General features: G+C 40.3%; 1 protein-coding gene across 4 annotated transcripts in view; it reads right to left on the bottom strand.

Moving 5' to 3' along the window:
• Positions 1-1,844: 1,844 nt before the first annotated feature.
• Positions 1,845-20,674, bottom strand: part of ATP8A1 (ATPase phospholipid transporting 8A1) — a 209,591-nt gene continuing 190,761 nt past the window's right edge. For all 4 annotated transcript variants that reach the window (XM_040418921.1, XM_040418923.1, XM_040418922.1 and 1 more), the window contains 5 exons: positions 20,152-20,259; positions 8,621-8,709; positions 8,275-8,367; positions 7,485-7,576; positions 1,845-3,325 (listed from right to left, as the gene is read on the bottom strand). In XM_040418921.1, coding sequence (XP_040274855.1) covers positions 3,228-3,325; positions 7,485-7,576; positions 8,275-8,367; positions 8,621-8,709; positions 20,152-20,259 — 480 coding nt within the window. In that variant the 3' untranslated portion in view covers positions 1,845-3,227. The remainder of the gene's footprint in view (positions 3,326-7,484; positions 7,577-8,274; positions 8,368-8,620; positions 8,710-20,151; positions 20,260-20,674) is intronic.

The following is a 20,674-nucleotide window of genomic DNA, read 5'->3' as shown; positions in this document are numbered from 1 at the left end:
ACGCCTGATGAGACATATAGAACTGGATTGTATGAACACTTTAGCAGAAATTTAACAGTTATTCAAAATCAAAGTATCGAACACCTATTCTACAAAAATGACTGAGGACAAACTGTAAAAACAGAAATTTGTAATACAATTAGATTGAAGTATAACAGTTTTTAAGGAATATCTTTCCCCAACAAATATCGTACTAAAACATAGTGCAAGCCTGCAAATTAACAGAACCCACCAGAAACAGGGTTTCCATTAGTCAAACATTATACTTGAAAATATCAACTCATGCAGACAGAACAGGTACACTCATCTCAACCACAAGGGCTCAAGTCACAAAAAGGGAAAATGAACCTCATCATCAGGTGATGGACGCTCATACAGAAGAGAGAGGAATGATTTGAAGCAAAGTAAAATCAGTCCAGTCATAGGTGCTGTTTACTTATTCAAATGAGGATCAAGGCAGCAAATTAGCAATGCAACTTTTAAATAACGCAGCAAAATATTTTACATCAATATTCAGTAGCACAAATCACCTTTCCTGACCTCCCCTGTAAAAACAATCAAATAAATAGGTTCGAAATAACTTTAAAAAACTTTCTAAAAATGCTAGTACAGCTCCTCGAAAGCAAACTTTGCAGAAAAAGGTGCTGATCTGGCTCCAAATGGGGCACAAAATATACAGTGTATTGACTAACTAAAATTAAATATATAGTCAGCACATACCACATTTGGCACCTATTCAAAGAAATGTGAATTAATGTACATCATTGCAAAGTAGTTCAATACATTAGGCTGTCAAAACTAGTTTGCACTGTGACACTGCAATCAGTGTGTGGGGATGCCCTATTGACAAGCGGAGCGTCTAGGACTTAATATATAACTACAGAGGAACGGCACAATGCTAGATTCTAAGGAAATACGCCCACTTATTTCATGAGGAATACAAGTCCTTGCTAAAAAACAACAGTGGCAGGTCGTCCTCATTGAGGAGTCGCCTTTCACATAAGAAGCTACATATAAATCCATTTATCCAACACATTCTCTCTTTAAAACAAATCCGATTCGATCTTATTATACCGTGTTCCCTAAAACCCAAAATTTTAATGATATGCACAGGGTTGGCATTAGACATTTCTAAGTCTCAAACAGTAAAACATTCAGGGCCCGTTGGGCCTTCTCCCACATTCACCAGCATTATAAGAAATTTAGCAGGCAGAAGTAATGTTCTAATTCACATCTATGATGGAGGGTAGCCGGCAGCACAGTGCACCCCTACAGGCAGTACCCGCTTGTACTGCACTAATGGGGGGCACTGCATGTTGGCACCTTGTCATATAGGGCAAGAAAGTTGTAGGAAAGCTTTTCCATTCTGCTGAATTCTTCTATATTTTGTCAAAGCATTGAGAAATATGGTATATATTGTACAATTTCTGTTAGAGATTTGCTCTATATACTTATTAAAACATTTCTGGAGGCACTTATAATCTGACTGCATATTACAGCATATAGGCATTTACCGCAGGTTACATTTTAATCTCTTATGCACCTACAGGAATAAAAATATAAACCGTAATTACAATCTAAGAAGATTTTACATTTTCTTAATAAAATTCATAACTTTTTATGTTTAGAATCATTTTATGTAACCTTTTATTCTAATCAAGCCTGTTCTGGCCAGTACTGTTACTGTACGTATATATGCATTGTGTGAGCTGTCCTTAGGATAAATGACTACATAGGTTATGTTAATATCTGCCCAGATAAAGATTTGATCAACACTGGAGGCTAAGCTGCAAGCAGAATATCTGAAATTGGTTAATTGTAAGAAAATAGCATATTTTCTATTAAGTCATAGTTCTGTATTACTTTTAATTATTTATAGTGAGAAGCACAATACTGACGAGCTCACAACGTGTTCATCGCGAGCAAAGAATTTTTCAAAATGAGCCATTAGTAGGGGGAAAAAATGGTGACATCAAAAAAGCACTTCCAGGACAGACAAAAAATTGTAATATAAAGAAATCCATATGTAATTTACTCTCTAGGGCGGTTTCTAATAAAAAAAAAAAAATCTAAAAGAAGAAAGGTTTTTACGTGAGAGAAAACTTTAGTTTCCTGCAGTTAAGAATTTTTCTAATTTTCCCATAAAAAACAAAAACAAAAAAAAAACACACTTTTCAGAAAAGAGTACTTTCTAAAGTTGGCTATACATGAGATACTCGTTGGCTGAACACCTGCTATCTGGCCCAACAGCATCCTCTCTGCTTGAATGAACATGCATGTGTTTTGAACAGGGAGAAGAGAAGCCACTGCTAGACTCCAGGCTTCAATAGAAGGCGTGGGCATGTTGAAATCCAACAGCCTGATCTTCATCTACCCTGACATCTACTGTAAGAATACAGCGTTATTCAGGTGACACACATCTAACGTATATATCCAGGTAAAGACTTTTCTAAACGTAGTATGACCATAGTGCAAATACAATGTGGATGAAGTTACTGGAGAATTGTATAGAACTGCTAAAACATGGAAACTTAGTAAGAAACGCATCACACGACAAGTAGAAGACATGTCTGTCATTAGCCTCAGCAAAATGCATCAACACTTGTGTCTAAACACACAAGCAAGTGCAGAACAGCAGACACATTAGCTACTCTACAAGATAAACAGAAAAGCATGAATAAGGCGGAAGGTGTAAAATGTCGAATGGACAGTGCCATACAGACTGGATCAGAATTTCCCTTGTTGCATCTTACTGCTTCAGCTATCTCTGAAATCTCATGGAGCAGGGACGCAGGAAAAAAATAAAAAACCTGTTTGTTCTTTGGCAAACATATTTATTAAAATAGTTGGACACAACCATCTACAACAGCGCCTGTATCAGTGAGGCAGGAGGACCTCAGGTCATTAACTTCTGATAGGAATTGCAGAACGGTCATCAATCTCGTAGACTCGGGACCCTGCACTTTGATGGTCAGTAGAAGTAACTGGCTGATTGCTAAGACAGCAAGGCATTCCTTCCTTCTAAATAATACTGAAACATCTTTCCAGTCTTCTTGCTGACAAGCTTAAAGTAAGAATCACAATTTTAATGGTTAGCAACAATTTGTTCGATGTTGTCTCCTCCAGTAGTTGGGAGACAGTTTTGACCACAGATCTTCTTGAAACCTGAATAGAAGTTTTGACAATTCATTGTTATGTCTCAAGAGAGCTGATGGACATGTTTCATTTCACCATTCGTCTGGTTTCTGCTTTGTGGTGTCATAAGCTCGGATTACTTCAGACTGTGAGACAATGCCATTCTCATCTTGGGAGAAAGCGTATCCATCTGCAGAAAGCAAGAAGACATTTTAAAGAATGGTTTAACAAATTTAGCCTCAGAGTTCGCAGTGGTATAATGGCTTTACAGGTGCCATGACAGATATGACATTTCCGTTACAATTATTTTTTATTTTTACAGATCCCATAGATTTTTTTTATTTAACTAGAAATGGAACATACTATGCTATCGTGGCCATCAAAGAGCAGCAAAAATCTGATTAGAAAGTATGAAGAGCTTTATTCATTTTTAGAAATCATTGTGCAAGCTTAAATAAATGTAGCTCTAAACTCATTTTAAAGGTAATTCATAAACTATAACAAAATCTAAAAAGAACAGAGTGGGCTGGGGTTAAACCATCAGTGAAAGTTCAAAATTTGCAAAATTATTTGGTGATTACTGAACAGATTAGTTCAGGTCCAAAAAATGGCATCCGGATCAGAAGCTTGCTACTGTTAGGTGTCTCACACTCCTATACTGCAGGTACACGGTGATCGTAAGGTCCTTGCAGCACAGGGGTGTTCAGCCATCACTGCAACAAACATCAGGACCTGAAGCATTCTGGGGGTGCAGGCTTTTAGGTGGTCATACAGTATGAGGGAAGAAAGATGATGACTCAACTATGGCTCCCTCATCTACTGATAAAGTAACCAGTCACAGGGAACATATGTTGCAGTAACAGATCTATACACGCCTCCGTGTGTCCTGTCAGAAGAGAGAGAAGACCCTTACAATGTAGTTGTTACAGTGTATCATACAGTGTCAATTCACACCACCAAAATTCACAAATATATATAAGTATATATAAACCTACAGGTAATCAAAAAAGCAATAAATAAAAATGGTGACATTAATTTTTCCTTCTATCCCGCCTCCAAAAAGTTTATTAACAATTTATATGTACCCCAAAATGGTTCTATTTAAAACATAAGTTCTTAATCGCACCATTTAAGATCAACCTTGCTTCAGCGCATCTCTTTCCTATCTTGACGCGTATTGTGCTAACATTTCTTTATCCTACCCCCCAGCTCTCCCTTTCCCCCAAGCCCCCCCCTCATTAGACCTTGTTTCCCCCCCCCTCCAACTTCCCTAGTTTGCCTGCGGCTCCATTCCTCCCATGACACAACTAACAGATGCCGTACTTGATGAGGCTGACAAGGAGGGTGGTCCAGTAGGCAAATAAGATATGTTTTTTATTGAAACTGGGAACATATGCTTTGTATGTACTCTCATTTCACCTTGTTTATGGACATATTTTTGTGTCTTTGTTTACTTTGTACACTTGATATGTTTCTTATTAATAAACAGAATTGATTTAAAAAAAACAAAAAACAATGTGGTGTCACATAAAAATAATCTTTTTTTATTGTGCAAAAGTATTAAAAGCATAAAAAACTTATATATACACAGTTCTGTGCAAATGTTTTAGGCCGGTGTGGAAAGTGTTAATAGTTTAAATTTGAATGTATTCTGCAGCAAAATAACAACCTCAAATATACAGTTAAGAACTACATATTAAGAAATATCTTCAGCGTAAAGAGGAACAAGGAGTCTTGATCTCAATGTTATCGAGTTTGTCTGGGATGACATGAAAAGGCAGAAGGATTTGAGCAAGCCTTTATCCACAAAAGATTTATGTTTATTTCTCCAAGATGTTTGGAACATCCTCCCTGCTGAGCTCACGTCCGATTCGTGTTTTCTGGGTACTCCCTCTCATTATGGAGAGTGCCTAGTATGCATGAGGAGTATTGTAGGCCAGGCAATGCTGCTATGGGTTTCTTGGAGAAAAAAAAAAAAGCTAATTCTTTTCTGTTGTCATTAGAGAGGATTAGTTTTCTCTGTCTTTTGGGAAAAAAAGCTAATTTGTAGATCTATTTTCCCCAATAACTCAGAGCAGCATTGCCTGGCCTACAATATCCCCTCACACATACTAGGTGCTCTCCATAATGAGAATGAATATCCACCAGACCCTGACAAAGGCCTCTCAACAAGTTAAGATAATTTTCTTTGATCTGCTCTGATAAAAGGTAATCACTTGGAAAGAGCTATTCGCAGATGAGATGCTGACTTAACTATTAACTAAAGTATACTTTATGGCCTGCTTAAAAGGCTGAGTGTCGACTCTGTATAGCTACATTACAGCTGGTGTTGTGAGAAGGTTAACGTTCTTTTACTTTTGGAAGGAAAATTGGTATTTAATAGAGATATACACTGCGTGCAGAATTATTAGGCAAATGAGTATTTTGACCACATCATCCTCTTTATGCATGTTGTCTTACTCCAAGCTGTATAGGCTCGAAAGCCTACTACCAATTAAGCATATTAGGTGATGTGCATCTCTGTAATGAGAAGGGGTGTGGTCTAATGACATCAACACCCTATATTAGGTGTGCATAATTATTAGGCAACTTCCTTTCCTTTGGCAAAATGGGTCAAAAGAAGGACTTGACAGGCTCAGAAAAGTCAAAAATAGTGAGATATCTTGCAGAGGGATGCAGCACTCTTAAAATTGCAAAGCTTCTGAAGCGTGATCATCGAACAATCAAGCGTTTTATTCAAAATAGTCAACAGGGTCGCAAGAAGCGTGTGGAAAAACCAAGGCGCAAAATGACTGCCCATGAACTGAGAAAAGTCAAGCGTGCAGCTGCCAAGATGCCACTTGCCACCAGTTTGGCCATATTTCAGAGCTGCAACATCACTGGAGTGCCCAAAAGCACAAGGTGTGCAATACTCAGAGACATGGCCAAGGTAAGAAAGGCTGAAAGACGACCACCACTGAACAAGACACACAAGCTGAAACGTCAAGACTGGGCCAAGAAATATCTCAAGACTGATTTTTCTAAGGTTTTATGGACTGATGAAATGAGAGTGAGTCTTGATGGGCCAGATGGATGGGCCCGTGGCTGGATTGGTAAAGGGCAGAGAGCTCCAGTCCGACTCAGACGCCAGCAAGGTGGAGGTGGAGTACTGGTTTGGGCTGGTATCATCAAAGATGAGCTTGTGGGGCCTTTTCGGGTTGAGGATGGAGTCAAGCTCAACTCCCAGTCCTACTGCCAGTTTCTGGAAGACACCTTCTTTAAGCAGTGGTACAGGAAGAAGTCTGCATCCTTCAAGAAAAACATGATTTTCATGCAGGACAATGCTCCATCACACGCGTCCAAGTACTCCACAGCGTGGCTGGCAAGAAAGGGTATAAAAGAAGAAAATCTAATGACATGGCCTCCTTGTTCACCTGATCTGAACCCCATTGAGAACCTGTGGTCCATCATCAAATGTGAGATTTACAAGGAGGGAAAACAGTACACCTCTCTGAACAGTGTCTGGGAGGCTGTGGTTGCTGCTGCACGCAATGTTGATGGTGAACAGATCAAAACACTGACAGAATCCATGGATGGCAGGCTTTTGAGTGTCCTTGCAAAGAAAGGTGGCTATATTGGTCACTGATTTGTTTTTGTTTTGTTTTTGAATGTCAGAAATGTATATTTGTGAATGTTGAGATGTTATATTGGTTTCACTGGTAAAAATAAATAATTGAAATGGGTATATATTTGTTTTTTGTTAAGTTGCCTAATAATTATGCACAGTAATAGTCACCTGCACACACAGATATGCCCCTAAAATAGCTAAAACTAAAAACAAACTAAAAACTACTTCCAAAAATATTCAGCTTTGATATTAATGAGTTTTTTTGGGTTCATTGAGAACATGGTTGTTGTTCAATAATAAAATTAATCCTCAAAAATACAACTTGCCTAATAATTCTGCACTCCCTGTACTATCGAGTGAATTCTACTTATTTGGGAGAGGGAGAGGGAGAGACCCACACGTAATACTCCACTGGAAAAAAAAACATGCAAGCCAGTTCTCCTTCCTACAGGACAAGAAAGGTGAGCATCTCAAGAGAAAATTACGTTTGTTACAGTAGATCAGTAGTAATAAGTCAGAGCACCTGGTATTTTTTTCTGGAAGAGAGTTTGCTAGTCATATGACTGGCTTTTTCAATTACAATACTAATTAAGAAAGCCAGCTGGATGACAAAATGTCATCCACCTGGCAAAATGTCTTCAAGAAAAAAATACAAGTCCAATAGCTCTGACTTATTACTACTGATATACCATGACTTGGATGAATGAGAACCTTCACAGAAATACAGTAGACTGGTACTTACGAAGCAGGTTTTGTTGTACAGATTCTGAGCGATAAATGTTGACTGTGTTCTTCTTGAAGACGTTTTTCAGGAGTTGTGCTCTCTCTGTTAAACTATGGGCAAACAGATACCAAGCAGTAAGAACATTTTTGCACCACAGAAAACTTTTTCAAAGTTAAAACACAAAACAAATTATATTGCAGTCACTTCAAAAAATTCCTATGGTAGAGCTTGTGGTACCCCAAAAAGGGGTGAAATAGAGTGTGGTGCACGCATGTCATCAATTTATATATTACACAACTAACTACATAGTTATATACACACACACACACACACACATATACATATAGAACTAGGTTTACAGCAGTCTTGATTGGTTGTTACTAAAATAATGTACTTTTAGGTCCTGTGCTGTGCACTCATTTTCAATACAAATGGCAGCACCTTTTCCACAGACATAACTCTTGAGAACATATTTGTTATGTTGACGTTTGTTAATAGGTCCCTGGGACATAGTGATAGACAATTTTTATTTTAGTGCTAACATCTAACATGTTTGACCACTTTCTTAATATAAACTGGATAGCATACACCGAATACTAAAACAAATATACTGATATATTAATATTAACATTTCCTACAAAAGTAATAAATATTTTGACATACAGAACAACTAGAGAAGTCAAATGGATTCTTTTAGATTATTTACATTTTATTATACTATCCGAGGCCCTCTAATTCAGCACTTTGTAATGGACAGTGCAAGGTCGTTTCATTTCAAACAGATCTAGTTACTGAAAAATAATCTTACCTTTTACCATGTACTACAGAGCCTGGGTCTTGGGACTTGGCTTCAAGGTCCTGAACTTCATCAACCAAGTTTTTAAAGCTAGTTCTTTTCACGCTTAATAAAAAAAAAAAAAAAAAAAATAACATCATCTTTATATTATTAAGATCAATCTTAGCTTCGAATAGATACAGATAAAACAGAATAATTGTATAATAAAACATAATGCCTACCTGTTTGCATAATTTGTACATTATGTCACAAACTAATCCTTGTATAGATGACATTTATTACTATGTAGTCATGGTTTCCAATAAGTAATCTATCATTAAAATCTAAATAAAACCCACTGAAAAGCAAAAATACTTACGTTTTATAAAACACGTCAAAAACCAAGGACGTAACAGGAATAAATAAGAGACCCATCCAGAAAACACCAGAGCGGAACATCATATCTGCCTGAAATAGACATATACAGCTTTCGTTAGGTTTGTTTATGCTAATTTATAGTTTGTGTATAGTACAGTTTATATATGTAGGTACTGGTATAAAGTCTTGTTTGAGTTATAAAAATTATTTCAATGATTTTAGTACCAATCTGCATCTGTCTATATTATAAATGGGTCCCAATCCACCTGAAGTATATTCTGTAATTGTTAAACAGCCCATCACATCCTCATAATCACAGATTCATAATATTACAGCATTCTTTAAAGCAACTGATCATTTTTTTTTTACACGTTTACATTTGAAAAAATATAGAAATAATTCCTATATTTGTAGATTTAACTCGTTATTACTGTAGAATTTTTTTGATGTTAATTTTACAGGAATTTTCAATGTCTGGCATAAAGACATACAAATTTAACAAAATACATAATCTAAAGAGGTTAGAAATGTGAATATTCTGCAGTCCGGGATGAAGCATGATAGAAGAATTACTGGAAACCACGTATTTACCTTTACACACGCCGACCCTTGTGCTGCGGTTTCCAGAAACTCTTTGGGATTTCCTAGATTTTAGCTACCTTGTTTCTAATTCCAACAAGTATAATGGAGGAGAGGCAATAATGTGGGCCTTAAGATGTTAATACTGACCATTGTAATGCTAACTATGAATGGACGGGCAACCAGAGTCACTATTCAGCCCACCAGTCTTTGGCTTTGCAAATGAACATGGGTTGGGGGAGGTGGGAAGATTTTTTTTTTTCTGCGTCATATCTGAAAGCCTGTCAGAATTTTTTATTGTTCAGTTGCTGAGTTAATCCAAACCTAAAAGATTTAAAGCTGACATCCGCATTTAAGACAGAAGGCTTCTTTGTATATTTTGGATCAAGTAAAGGGAGTGGGGGAAGTAAAATCCCAAAGAATTTTCTTCTTCTTTCTGCTGGAGAAAAGAAAAAAAAAAAAAAAAAAAAAAATCTACCCCTCATTCTGTAGAAACTTTGTAACTTTTCACATCTCTACGCACACAGGCTGGTCAAGCTGGGAAATGGCAAACTCCAGCCTGTCAGACAATGGCAGAAACAGGAGCAGCCTGTTCTAAGGATGGGCTGTGTCAGACTGGGTCTGTGGTTTACAAATTGTTCCTAATGTGTGAGATTTGCAGTCCATGCCAAGTCTCCTTTTTCTTGTGAAACCAAATGGAATCTGCCACAAAAGTGGCTCTTGTGGGAATTCATAAGGGGATCAGAAATTAGGCTTGAAATAACTGAGGACTAACAGCCTTCCAGCTAAATGAAATAAATCAGCCATTGTATAGTTTGCTTTCAACCAAAACATGGCGTTGATGACTTGGTACCTCCTATAGGAATCGTATATAAAAAGGTATAAGAGTCATCCTTACGTTCCCAAGCAAATAGTTGACATCATAGTTACTATACGTTTAGTATACCTAAACATATAGTGTATGAATTCATGAGCGAGGTGTGAAACCTAGAAAATGACAGCGACAGGATCCAGTGTACTGATCCACCTGAGACAATGAGTGGGTGTTCACAGTAAATATCAGTATCACATGTAGGAATCTTTAACTTGTATGTTAAGCAAAGACCATTGGACAGGTTGGTCTTCCCTACCAGTGTAGCTGCTCTACTTTGTAGACCAGGCCTGCAGAACTTGATCTGGTCTGACAGCCTCAGTGTCCGACTGTTACTGCCATGTGTCCACAGTAAAAGTGGAAGAAAATGTACCATCTATCCACAAAACAGGTGATTAAATAGATCATGGCTGGGGATCTGACCCCTGGGATTCCTATTGATCATGACATGTCTACTTCCTGATGGTAATAGCTGCCTAGAATGGCACTGTAGGATGCATGTGGCTCACACCTTTGCTCAAGACTGTAAATGATCATCGAAAGTTGTAATTTCAAATTGAGTGACACTTTATCTTTACAGGCACTTTAACAAGTTTCATAGTTTTATGTAATTAAACCACCATATAGAGACAGACAAAAAATAATGCACCAAGGAGTTGTTGGAATGGAACAAAACTTTCTATGTGTGATAGTCCATAATAAGAAAGTGAAAACAGAATGTTTGAAATCTTTGCTAATTTATTAAAAAAGGAAAAAAACTAAAATATTGCATTCACCGAATGAAGCACCTTTGGCAGCGATTACAGCCTCCAGTCTTCTTGGGTATTATGCCACAAGGTTTGCACACCTGGATTTGTTTTTTTTTCTACCATTCTCCTCTATAGATCCTCTCGAGCTCTGTCAGGTTGGATGGGGACTGTCGGTGGAAAGGCATTTTTGGGTTTCTACAGAAATGTTCGATTGGGTTCAAGTCAGGTCTCTGGATGGGCCCCTGAAGGACATTCAGAGTTGTCCCCAAGCCAGTCCTGTGTTGTCTTGTGTGCATAGGGTCATTGTCTTGCTGGAAGGTGAACCTTCGGACCAGTCTGAGATCCAGAGCACTTTGGATCTGGTTTTCATTAAGAACCCTTACCAGACTCCCTGTCCCAGCCACTGAAAAATACCACTATGCACCATGGTATTGGGCATGTCATGGTTTAATCAGTCCCGAGAATCTTTTTTCTCGCAGTTGAGAGTCCTTTAGGTGAATTTTTGCAAATTCCAGACAGGCTTTCATGTGTTGTTTATTGAGGAGAGGCTTATTTATGGCCTATCTGCCATACAGCCCAGATTGGTGGAACTGCTAATGGTTGACTTTCTGGAAGTTCTCCAATCTGCACACAGCATCTCTGCAGCTCAGCCTTGGTGACCATTGGGTTCTTCATCACCTCTCTTACCAAGGCCCTTTTCTTCTGATTAGTTTGGTGGAGCAACCAGCTCTAGGAAGAATCCTGGTTGTTCTAAATTTCTTCTATTTAAGAATTATGGAGGACACTGTGTTTTTGGGAACTTTCAGTGCAGCAGAATTTTTTTTGCCCCTTCTCCAGATCTGTGCCTCCGCACAATCCTGTCTGAGCTCTATAGGCAGTTCTTTCCTCCTCATGGCTTGGTTTTTGTTCCGATACGCATTGTCAGCTGTAAGACCTCAGACAGGACTCCAGTCAATAACATGCTGCCAGAAGATTGCACCATGTTTCATGGTGACAGGTTCCCTTTAATAATTCTGGTTTATCGTAGCGAGCGTTACTATTCATACTATACTATATATTCCTCCCATGGTATGTTAGAAAACTGCAGAACTTTAATTTATTGAAAGATTAAGCTTTATTTACATAAACTGAATTTATACACAATTCCCTACTAATTAACCATATTGTACCTTTCAAAAGTGGTAGTTATTAGGGTATCACAGAAGAGGAGCAGAAGAGATTATAAATTCTCTGATGTTGCTTTCCTAATCCTGCCACCAGAACACAAGCATCATTTAGGACTCCTTTTTTCTATGAAAAGAGAGGATGGGGGCAAGCCAAATGGTGTTGGTGGGTATTTTCAGCAATGTTTTGCAAACAGCAACTCTGTTCTATTGGCAGCAAACCTGAATTCTCATCAGCTCTATTACCAGAATCCCCCCCTTGTTGGCAGGGTAATGTATGAAAGTCTGACACTGTAATCCCTTTTATCTAGCTATGCGTCTAGGGTGAGTAGAGAGACTATAAAATAATGAAAACTCACAGTTTCACAGTGAAATGTGTACATAGGAAGAATGACGTTTCAGGCTAGGCAATGCATATATCTAACAGCATAAATCATAAATCTTTACTCTGGAACACCGGACTCTGCTTCACACATTCACTGTTTGGTCAGGTGGAGGATTTTACAGCCATATACAACACTAGTTGCAAGACAGTGGAGGTTGTGTATAAAGCGGTTAGTTTCATATAATGACACAGATGGAGTAAAAAAATTGGCACTGAAATTATAATATATAACATTACCAGACTAAAATTTGTTAAAAGTGTAACTGCCGTTTCATTATTTTTTTTTATACCCTAATAGTATAGTACACCCTGCTGTATAAATGCTTTTGTGCTTTAAAATTGAATCATTTTCAGTTTCACCTTGTAATAACACCCACAAATGTGTGCTACTTTCCTATTCTGCAACCTCTTCTCAACGTTGTCATGTACAGCTGTCTCATCTCTGATATAAGCAAGAGACGGGGAGAGCACTGAAGGAGGAACACAGCCCTGAGTGCCTGGGCTCCGGCAGAAAGTGGAGGGGGGAACGCTACTTTAGATGGCGATATCTCCTGAATGGTAGCAGCTAGAAACATGCAACTGGTCTTGTTTGAAAGCTGACATACATACAAGACCAGAATAAGCTAAAGTCTAAGCAACAGAAGAGAAATCACAGTTACAAAATTGAGTCTAGAATAATTGTAGGTAAAAATCAGCTTTTATGTTCACTTTCAGCTTCATTCACAGAATCTCGATTTCTATCAGTGATATCTTCCCCTGTACTGAACATATTAACATATTGCTGTCATTCTGGTATTGTCTGAAAGCTTGGCATGAAACACCAAAACGAATTCCCATGTACAAACACAAGATATAATCAATCAATACATAATTTTATTGTAATCACTATAATTCACATGATTGGCAGAACACAATGTTAAAATAAAAATTAAAAACAATAGGGCTGGTGGTGCATGATTGGTGGACTATTATATAATGTGCAAACATGCGGTCAGCGATAGAAATAAGTACTATGACCAGTAGCAATCAGCTACAAAATTGATAGGCTGCACAGAAAAAAGCAGTACGCGAAACGCGCGTCGGGGAGTGGACTGGTGGTGCTTGTATTTTGCTGTGGACGATCTTGCGGTCAGTATTATTGTGTAGCACTGTTTGGCTTTTCAGTAAGTTCCACCAATTTTTGAGAGAAGTTATCTGATTTTGATTGGTCCTGCTAGTTCATGTGAGGAGAGCAAGGGGTTATGGGAAATGAGGGAAATACAGGATGGCCTCAAGGAAGATGTTGAAATAGAGGCACAGAGAAATAGGGTTGCTAAGGGCTGAATACAGACATCAGAAAGGTAAAATTAACTGAAAAATAAAGCTTCATGAATATCTTCCCTTTCAGCATCACGTTAGGAATTTCATTTTTGGTAGTGAAATAGCAGTTACACTTTAAGGGTGGGTATATTTGTCTGAAAACATCCATTTTGAAAAATTGCAACACGTGCATCAAACATTTCTTCTGTAGATTTAAATCCGATATGAAGCCTTAAGATCAAATTTGGCATAGATGCTAGGACAATACAGTCATTTCACTACATCAATGATTTCTTGCTGGAGCCCTCCATTCCTAGCTTTAAAGGAGAGACTTTCAACCTAGGTTACTATCCTAAAATGATGTAAAACTCACTTACGTTACTTGGAGCTCATGACAAACAGAAAGACAACCACTATAAAGAATCACTATCCATACAGGAACTGTGAATATTCAAGGGGTTGTCCAAAATTTGTAACTTACCTTCTATCCAAAGGATAAGGGCTAAGTCTTATCAGTTAGGATCCAACCACTGGGAGTAGCACAGATTACGAGAATGGGGGTCCTGTGCATACCATATGAATGGAGTGGAGGTCGAGCATGTGCATTAGGACTGGTGGTGATGGCCGAGTGCTGTTCTCTGCTTCTCTTCTGCAGTCCCATAGAGGTGAATACAATCTCTATCACTGTTCCATTTATATAGGGATACACAGAACCCCAGTTATTGTGATCGAAGGGGTCCTAGTGGACAGATATCTACCGATCAGACTCTTATGCCTCTCTTAATATAACCTTTGGAAAAGAGATTCCTGCATTTTCTGATAGGATCCATTTAGGGAGCCAAATGATGGCTCTTTAAAGGAGTTCTCCTGAAATTATTTAAAATAGCCACCAGCAATCTCTCCTAGAATGTGAGCAGGACTGGTTGCCTCCACTTGCAGCTGCCTGTTACTATTTGCCACTTGCATTGGAGAGGGTTCTAGTCAGGCTGCTCAGCCATGACGGCATATCGTAGGCAGGATTAGATCTTTACCATCTGTTGTAGAGCAGTGCAGTATGGCTTCACCCCCTTAACCACCCAGTCAGCTCTGCACACGTTGGCAACCAGTCTCTCTCATGTTCCAGGACAGGTTGCTGGTGGCCATTTTAAATAATTCCAGGAGACTGCCTTTAAAACACATCTTAACTGATTGAGGCAAAACCTAGAGAAACTGAACATAAACTACCGATTAAGGCCTCATGCACACGGCCGTGCCGTTTTTTTGCAGTCTGCAAACCACGGATCCGCTAAAAACGGAAGCCGCCCGTGTTGCCTTCCGCAATTTGCGGAACGGAAGACGGCAATATAAATGCCTATTCTTATCCGCCAAGCGCGACATGTTCTAGTTTTTTTTAACGGGGCCGCGGAACGTAGCCACGGATGTGGACAGCACACGGAGTGCTGTCCACATCTTTTGCGGCCCCATTGAAGTGAATGGGTCCGCAGCCGAGCTGCCAAAACGGCAGCTCAGGTGCGGACCCAAACAACTGTTGTGTGCATGAGTCCTTATTCTTTAACTACTTTGAAGTGTTCTTACCGGAACAATTTTTTAATTTTCGCAATGGCCAATCTAACTGCAAATAACTATTTAATTTCTCACCCAACCTACACATATTTGATGTTATTTTTCCTCAAGACAAATTAGACCTTTTTTGTGCCATTAGATGACAGATATGTTTAAAAATATATTTTTTTTAAATCAATTTTTTCCTGTTACAAAAGATTTCAAGGCAAAACATTTCTAAAACCATTACTGTATGTTTGTACTGTGAAAATGGATTCTAATTGTGTAATTTATCTAGTGGCTGGTCATGTGATAAATTTTGGAGGCCTATTTTTCCTACTGCTGGTTGTATGGCACCGTACTGCCAGAACAGATGTACATTGCCAAAACATTAGAAACGCCTTCAAAGTGCCTATTTTTTGTTGACCCCTTAAGGCAGCGGTGGCCAACCCGCTGCTCATGAGCTGCATGCGGCTCCTTGTTCCTTCATTTGTGGCTCGCAGGAGAGCGGTCCGGCCAGCTCTTACTATCTAGGCTCCGCTGCTAAGGGAACATGGCGTGTGCCGCGCTCGGCGCACGCTATGTTCTCCCACCGGTCAGATAGTGGAGAAGGAGGGAGGGAGTCCCTCCGTCCTATGACGCGGCGCCGCTGAGCCCAATGAAGTGAGCGGGCTCTGAAGCTGCCCGCACCACTGCCCCCAAGGAATGGGCGGCTAATTAAAGTAGGAGGAGGGACGGGGGAGGGAATAAACTGCTGCGCCGTCTGAGCTAGTGAGCTTGGTGAACAGCAGCAGCAGCAACCTCCTCCTCCTGAGTGTCCTGTACTCAGCGCCAGAGTCAGAGTGCATTAATGCACTGAGCAGCCAGCATAGCAGGCACCCCACACCCACACAGTGCAAGAGTAGCCTGCCTCAAAATAGAGGCAGGCAAAAAACATATGTATCAGGCAGCCAGTAAGATTGGGGTTAATGTGACTCATTAACCCCAATCTTGCCACTGCCATGTTTTAAACATGATGGGGTCATTTATTTTTAATGCCAGGCTGGGCACATGCTTTTGGACTGGACCCCATGTGCCTCACATTAATAGTAAGTGACACCCAAAGTACGATCTGACATAATTAGTTTGAAACCCCCGCTGGTGACAGATAAAGCAACAACTCAAGTGGAGACTATTACTTACTGATGATTCTTACTGACACACGTTAGGCTACTTTCACACTAGCGTTTTTGCTGGATCTGGCAGGGCTCAGCAAAAACACTTCCGTTACTGACAATACAACCATCTGCATCTGTTTGAACGGATCCGGTTGTATTATCTTTAACATATTTTTAACATAGCAAGGACGGATACGTCATGAACTCCACTGAAAGTCAATGGGGTATGGATCAGTTTTCTATTGTGGCAGATTGTGCCAGAGAAAAAAGATCCGTCCCCACTTACTTGCATTGGGGGTCATGACGGATACGTCTTGCTCCGCATCCCAGGATGCTGTGGTTTTCTTTCCGGTCTGGGAAACCAACTGAATAGAACGCAATGCATTTTGGAGCGTTCAGTTTTGTCCCCATTGACAATGAATGGGGACAAAACTGAAGCTTTTTTTTCCCGGTATTGAGACCCTATGACGGAACTCAATACCGAAAAATGTTAACACTAGTGTGAAAGTACCCTTAAAGAATTGTCTCGAGTAGCAATGACTGAATACAAGCCAGATTTGAAACACATTGTGAAAAACAAAGATTACCAGAAGTCTCACTAAAGTGGTCTACATTACAGGTAGGAAAGGTGGTTTAAATGCACTTTTAAATGTTTGAAAACTCAATTGCAGTAATACTGTCCTGTGCATGCATAGGTGTGTAAATGTATAGCTTGTGGCGCATACGTTTTTGTTTTCTGGCTCTTTGTGTCTGTAAGGTTGGCCACGCTTGCCTTAAAGGGCTTCTGTCACCCCACTAAACTTGCGCCTGCGCCGATGACGTCACCGAAAGAGAAGACGTCATCGGCGCAGGCGCACTGAGGGAGTGCTGAGGAGGCGAGCCTCCTTATCTCAGAGCGCCTGCGCCGAATGAACACAGGCGCGCGATTTTTAAAATGCTGACAGGGCCGGCCGGCCGGAGGAGATCGCAGCTGGCCCTGTCAATCAACAAGAGGAGGGGGCGGTTTTTTGCGGCTACCAGCAAGTAGACGCCCTACTTGCTGGTATACAGGTAATTAGCATATTATAAAAGTACATTTTTTGGCATATCTACTGAACGAAAATGATTAATAACATAATGTATAAGAATATCGCAGGATAGGGATTATAAGTACCCCCAAAAAATAAAAATGAGTTTAGTGGGGTGACAGAAGCCCTTTAAGGTATTCATCTGGGGGAAATATGGACATTTTAATCTTTTGCTTTTTTTTTTTTCTAAAAGAAAAAAATACCAGCTTTTGTATTATTTTATGCCCCCCGTAAAAAAAATGATATACTTAATATAGCTAAACTGAATACCTTATATTTTTTACATTTTTTATGAACGAAAAAGGAAAAAAAGTGCACATTTGTATATTTTACACTCACAAAGTCCGCTACATACCGTATACTATTTTTAAAACAAACTACAGCCATTACTTTTTTATTTGACTAGTTATTTAATTAAACAGTAACTAAAAACTTTGGAATACATTTTTGCTAACGTGTCCCTAACAGTTTTTGTAATATATTCTATTAAAGGGTTTTTGTATTTTTAATACACTTTTTCCCTCCCTAAAGCGCACGTTTCGCTATGCGCTTCAAAACTACTTTTCAGTACACCTCTGTCTTGTCAGCAATGTACAGAGTACACATTTTAAATCAATGGGACCGCAGCGCAGCGAGTATGGGCAGGAGCGCATATTGCTGCTCCTGCCCGTGCCCGCCAGAGGTTTACTAAATCCAGGCATAGCACATGGGTACTATGTTAGCTTCGCTAAGCTAAGAGCTGACCACAGCTGTCTAATGACAACGCGGCTCCAGCAAACCATAATGTAACCTAAAGCTGTTATTAGGGGTGCACCGAAATGAAAATTCTGGTCCGAAACCGAAACTTCAGGATGCCCTTGACCGAAAACCGAAACTGAAACTGCCTTTTTGCCCAAATACTTTTAAAATACTTTTTTTTTAATGATTGGCGCTGTTATGGAGAGGGGGATCTGTGGGTGGCGCTGTTATGGAGAGGGGGATCTGTGGGTGGCTCTGTTATGGAGAGGGGGATCTGTGGGTGGCGCTGTTATGGAGAGGGGGATCTGTGGGTGGCGCTGTTATGGAGAGGGGGATCTGTGGGTGGCGCTGTTATGGAGAGGGGGATCTGTGGGTGGCGCTGTTATGGAGAGGGGGATCTGTGGGTGGCACTGTTATGGAGAGGGGGATCTGTGGGTGGCGCTGTTATGGAGAGGGGGATCTGTGGGTGGCGCTGTTATGGAGAGGGGTATCTGTGGGTGGCGCTGTTATGGAGAGGGGTATCTGTGGGTGGCGCTGTTATGGAGAGGGGTATCTGTGGGTGGCGCTGTTATGGAGAGGGGGATCTGTGGGTGGCTCTGTTATGGAGAGGGGGTTCTGTGGGTGGCGCTGTTATGGAGAGGGGGATCTGTGGGTGGCGCTGTTATGGAGAGGGGGATCTGTGGGTGGCTCTGTTATGGAGAGGGGGTTCTGTGGGTGGCGCTGTTATGGAGAGGGGGATCTGTGGGTGGCGCTGTTATGGAGAGGGGGATCTGTGGGTGGCGCTGTTATGGAGAGGGGGATCTGTGGGTGGCGCTGTTATGGAGAGGGGGATCTGTGGGTGGCGCTGTTATGGAGAGGGGGATCTGTGGGTGGCGCTGTTATGGAGAGGGGGATCTGTGGGTGGCGCTGTTATGGAGAGGGGGATCTGTGGGTGGCGCTGTTATGGAGAGGGGGATCTGTGGGTGGCGCTGTTATGGAGAGGGGGATCTGTGGGTGGCGCTGTTATGGAGAGGGGGGGGATATGTGCACTGTTATGGGCATAACAGTGCACAGATCCCTTTCCCCATAACAGTGCACAGATCCCCCCTCCCCATAGCAGTGCCATAGACCGATCCCCCTACCCATAACAGCCCCGGCCCTGCTGCTCACAGCATCACTCACTGCATCTTTATTTTACCTTACTCACGTGACGCACCTGCAAATCCTGGAAAAGTGTAACTGTATGTGTCATAAAAAATAAAATAAAACCTATTTTAGCATATGTTACTGCTGCAGCAGCATATTCACATACCACTGTTTTCCTTGAGTTTTTCCCTTTGTTACAGCCGTTTAAACATTTACAATATGAGGACCTTCTCAAGATGGCTCCTCTGCCAGTTCTGAGGCCAAAACTGCTTTCCCTCACTTCACATACACACTTGCTGTAGCAGCAGCGTCCTGCCAGCCAATCAGATTGGATTACTGAGAGACACGCCTCCTCACTCTGAAGCCTAATGCAGGCATGCCGTGTGAAGGACCGCCACTCCGTCTTCTTAGCCAGACACAGACAAGCCATAGCAACTACTTTGCCCAGATTGTAGGCTGTATGCCCATGAGAGGCATGTGTTAGATTAGGCCCCGTCTGATGGAAGCCACCTTGTCGTTTGGTAGATGGGCCAGACATATTTTTGATCAATTATATGCGCAAAGAGCTCCCAACTGCTTTAGCAGTAAGTATAACCACCAAGCAGCTCATTTTACATTTAGTATTTGCTTACATCTTTGTGCAATTGACTAGCAGTGTGCTGTTACTTGTAGTTCTACTAATCACAAGCCATAGCAACTGTCTAAGGGATTAGTGGAAAGGGACATTAATAAAAGCTGTTATTATAAGTTCATTACAGATCTTTTGACAATCATTGACAGACTAACTCAGGTATACATGCCTGGCTCTAATAAACTAGCAAATAAAATAAAAAATAATATGACAGAAAGCATCATACCTCTCCAGACATGTCAGGTGCTATAGGAATTGCTGGCCACAATGAAGAGTAGACCCCAAAGAACACGATCCATAGCAAGATGCTCCCCCATATAGCCACATGGCTGAACTATTGACAAAGAAGTAAACAACTCATTAAATAATGAAGTATGACTTTTTCATTTATCTTCATCTAACCATTATAGAGGAAGCACCAGCTTCAACAATGAGAGAAAACTTTCATTTTATTTGAAGGAGCAGTTAGGCTACATTCACACGTCAGTATTTTTCTATAATCGATTTTCGGTCCGTTTTTTGCGGATCCGTTGTTCCTGAAAATGTTTCCGTATGTCATCCGTTTTTTGCGGATCCGCAAAAAACGGAAACATGTATAAATTTCAATAAGCAAATAAAGTTGTTTGGATTTCTTTAAAAAAATAAAATAAAATTAAAATGTAATTTCCAGGAACGGATTCCGTATAAAACGGATGACATACGTAATGACATCCGAATGTCTTCAGTTTTTTGCGGATCCATTGACTTTG

The sequence above is a fragment of the Bufo bufo genome, chromosome 2 (genome assembly GCF_905171765.1).
Source record: "Bufo bufo chromosome 2, aBufBuf1.1, whole genome shotgun sequence".
NCBI classification, from domain to species: domain Eukaryota; kingdom Metazoa; phylum Chordata; class Amphibia; order Anura; family Bufonidae; genus Bufo; species Bufo bufo.
Note: the sequence above shows the minus strand (reverse complement) of the source record. Positions and strands in the feature narration are given on the sequence as shown.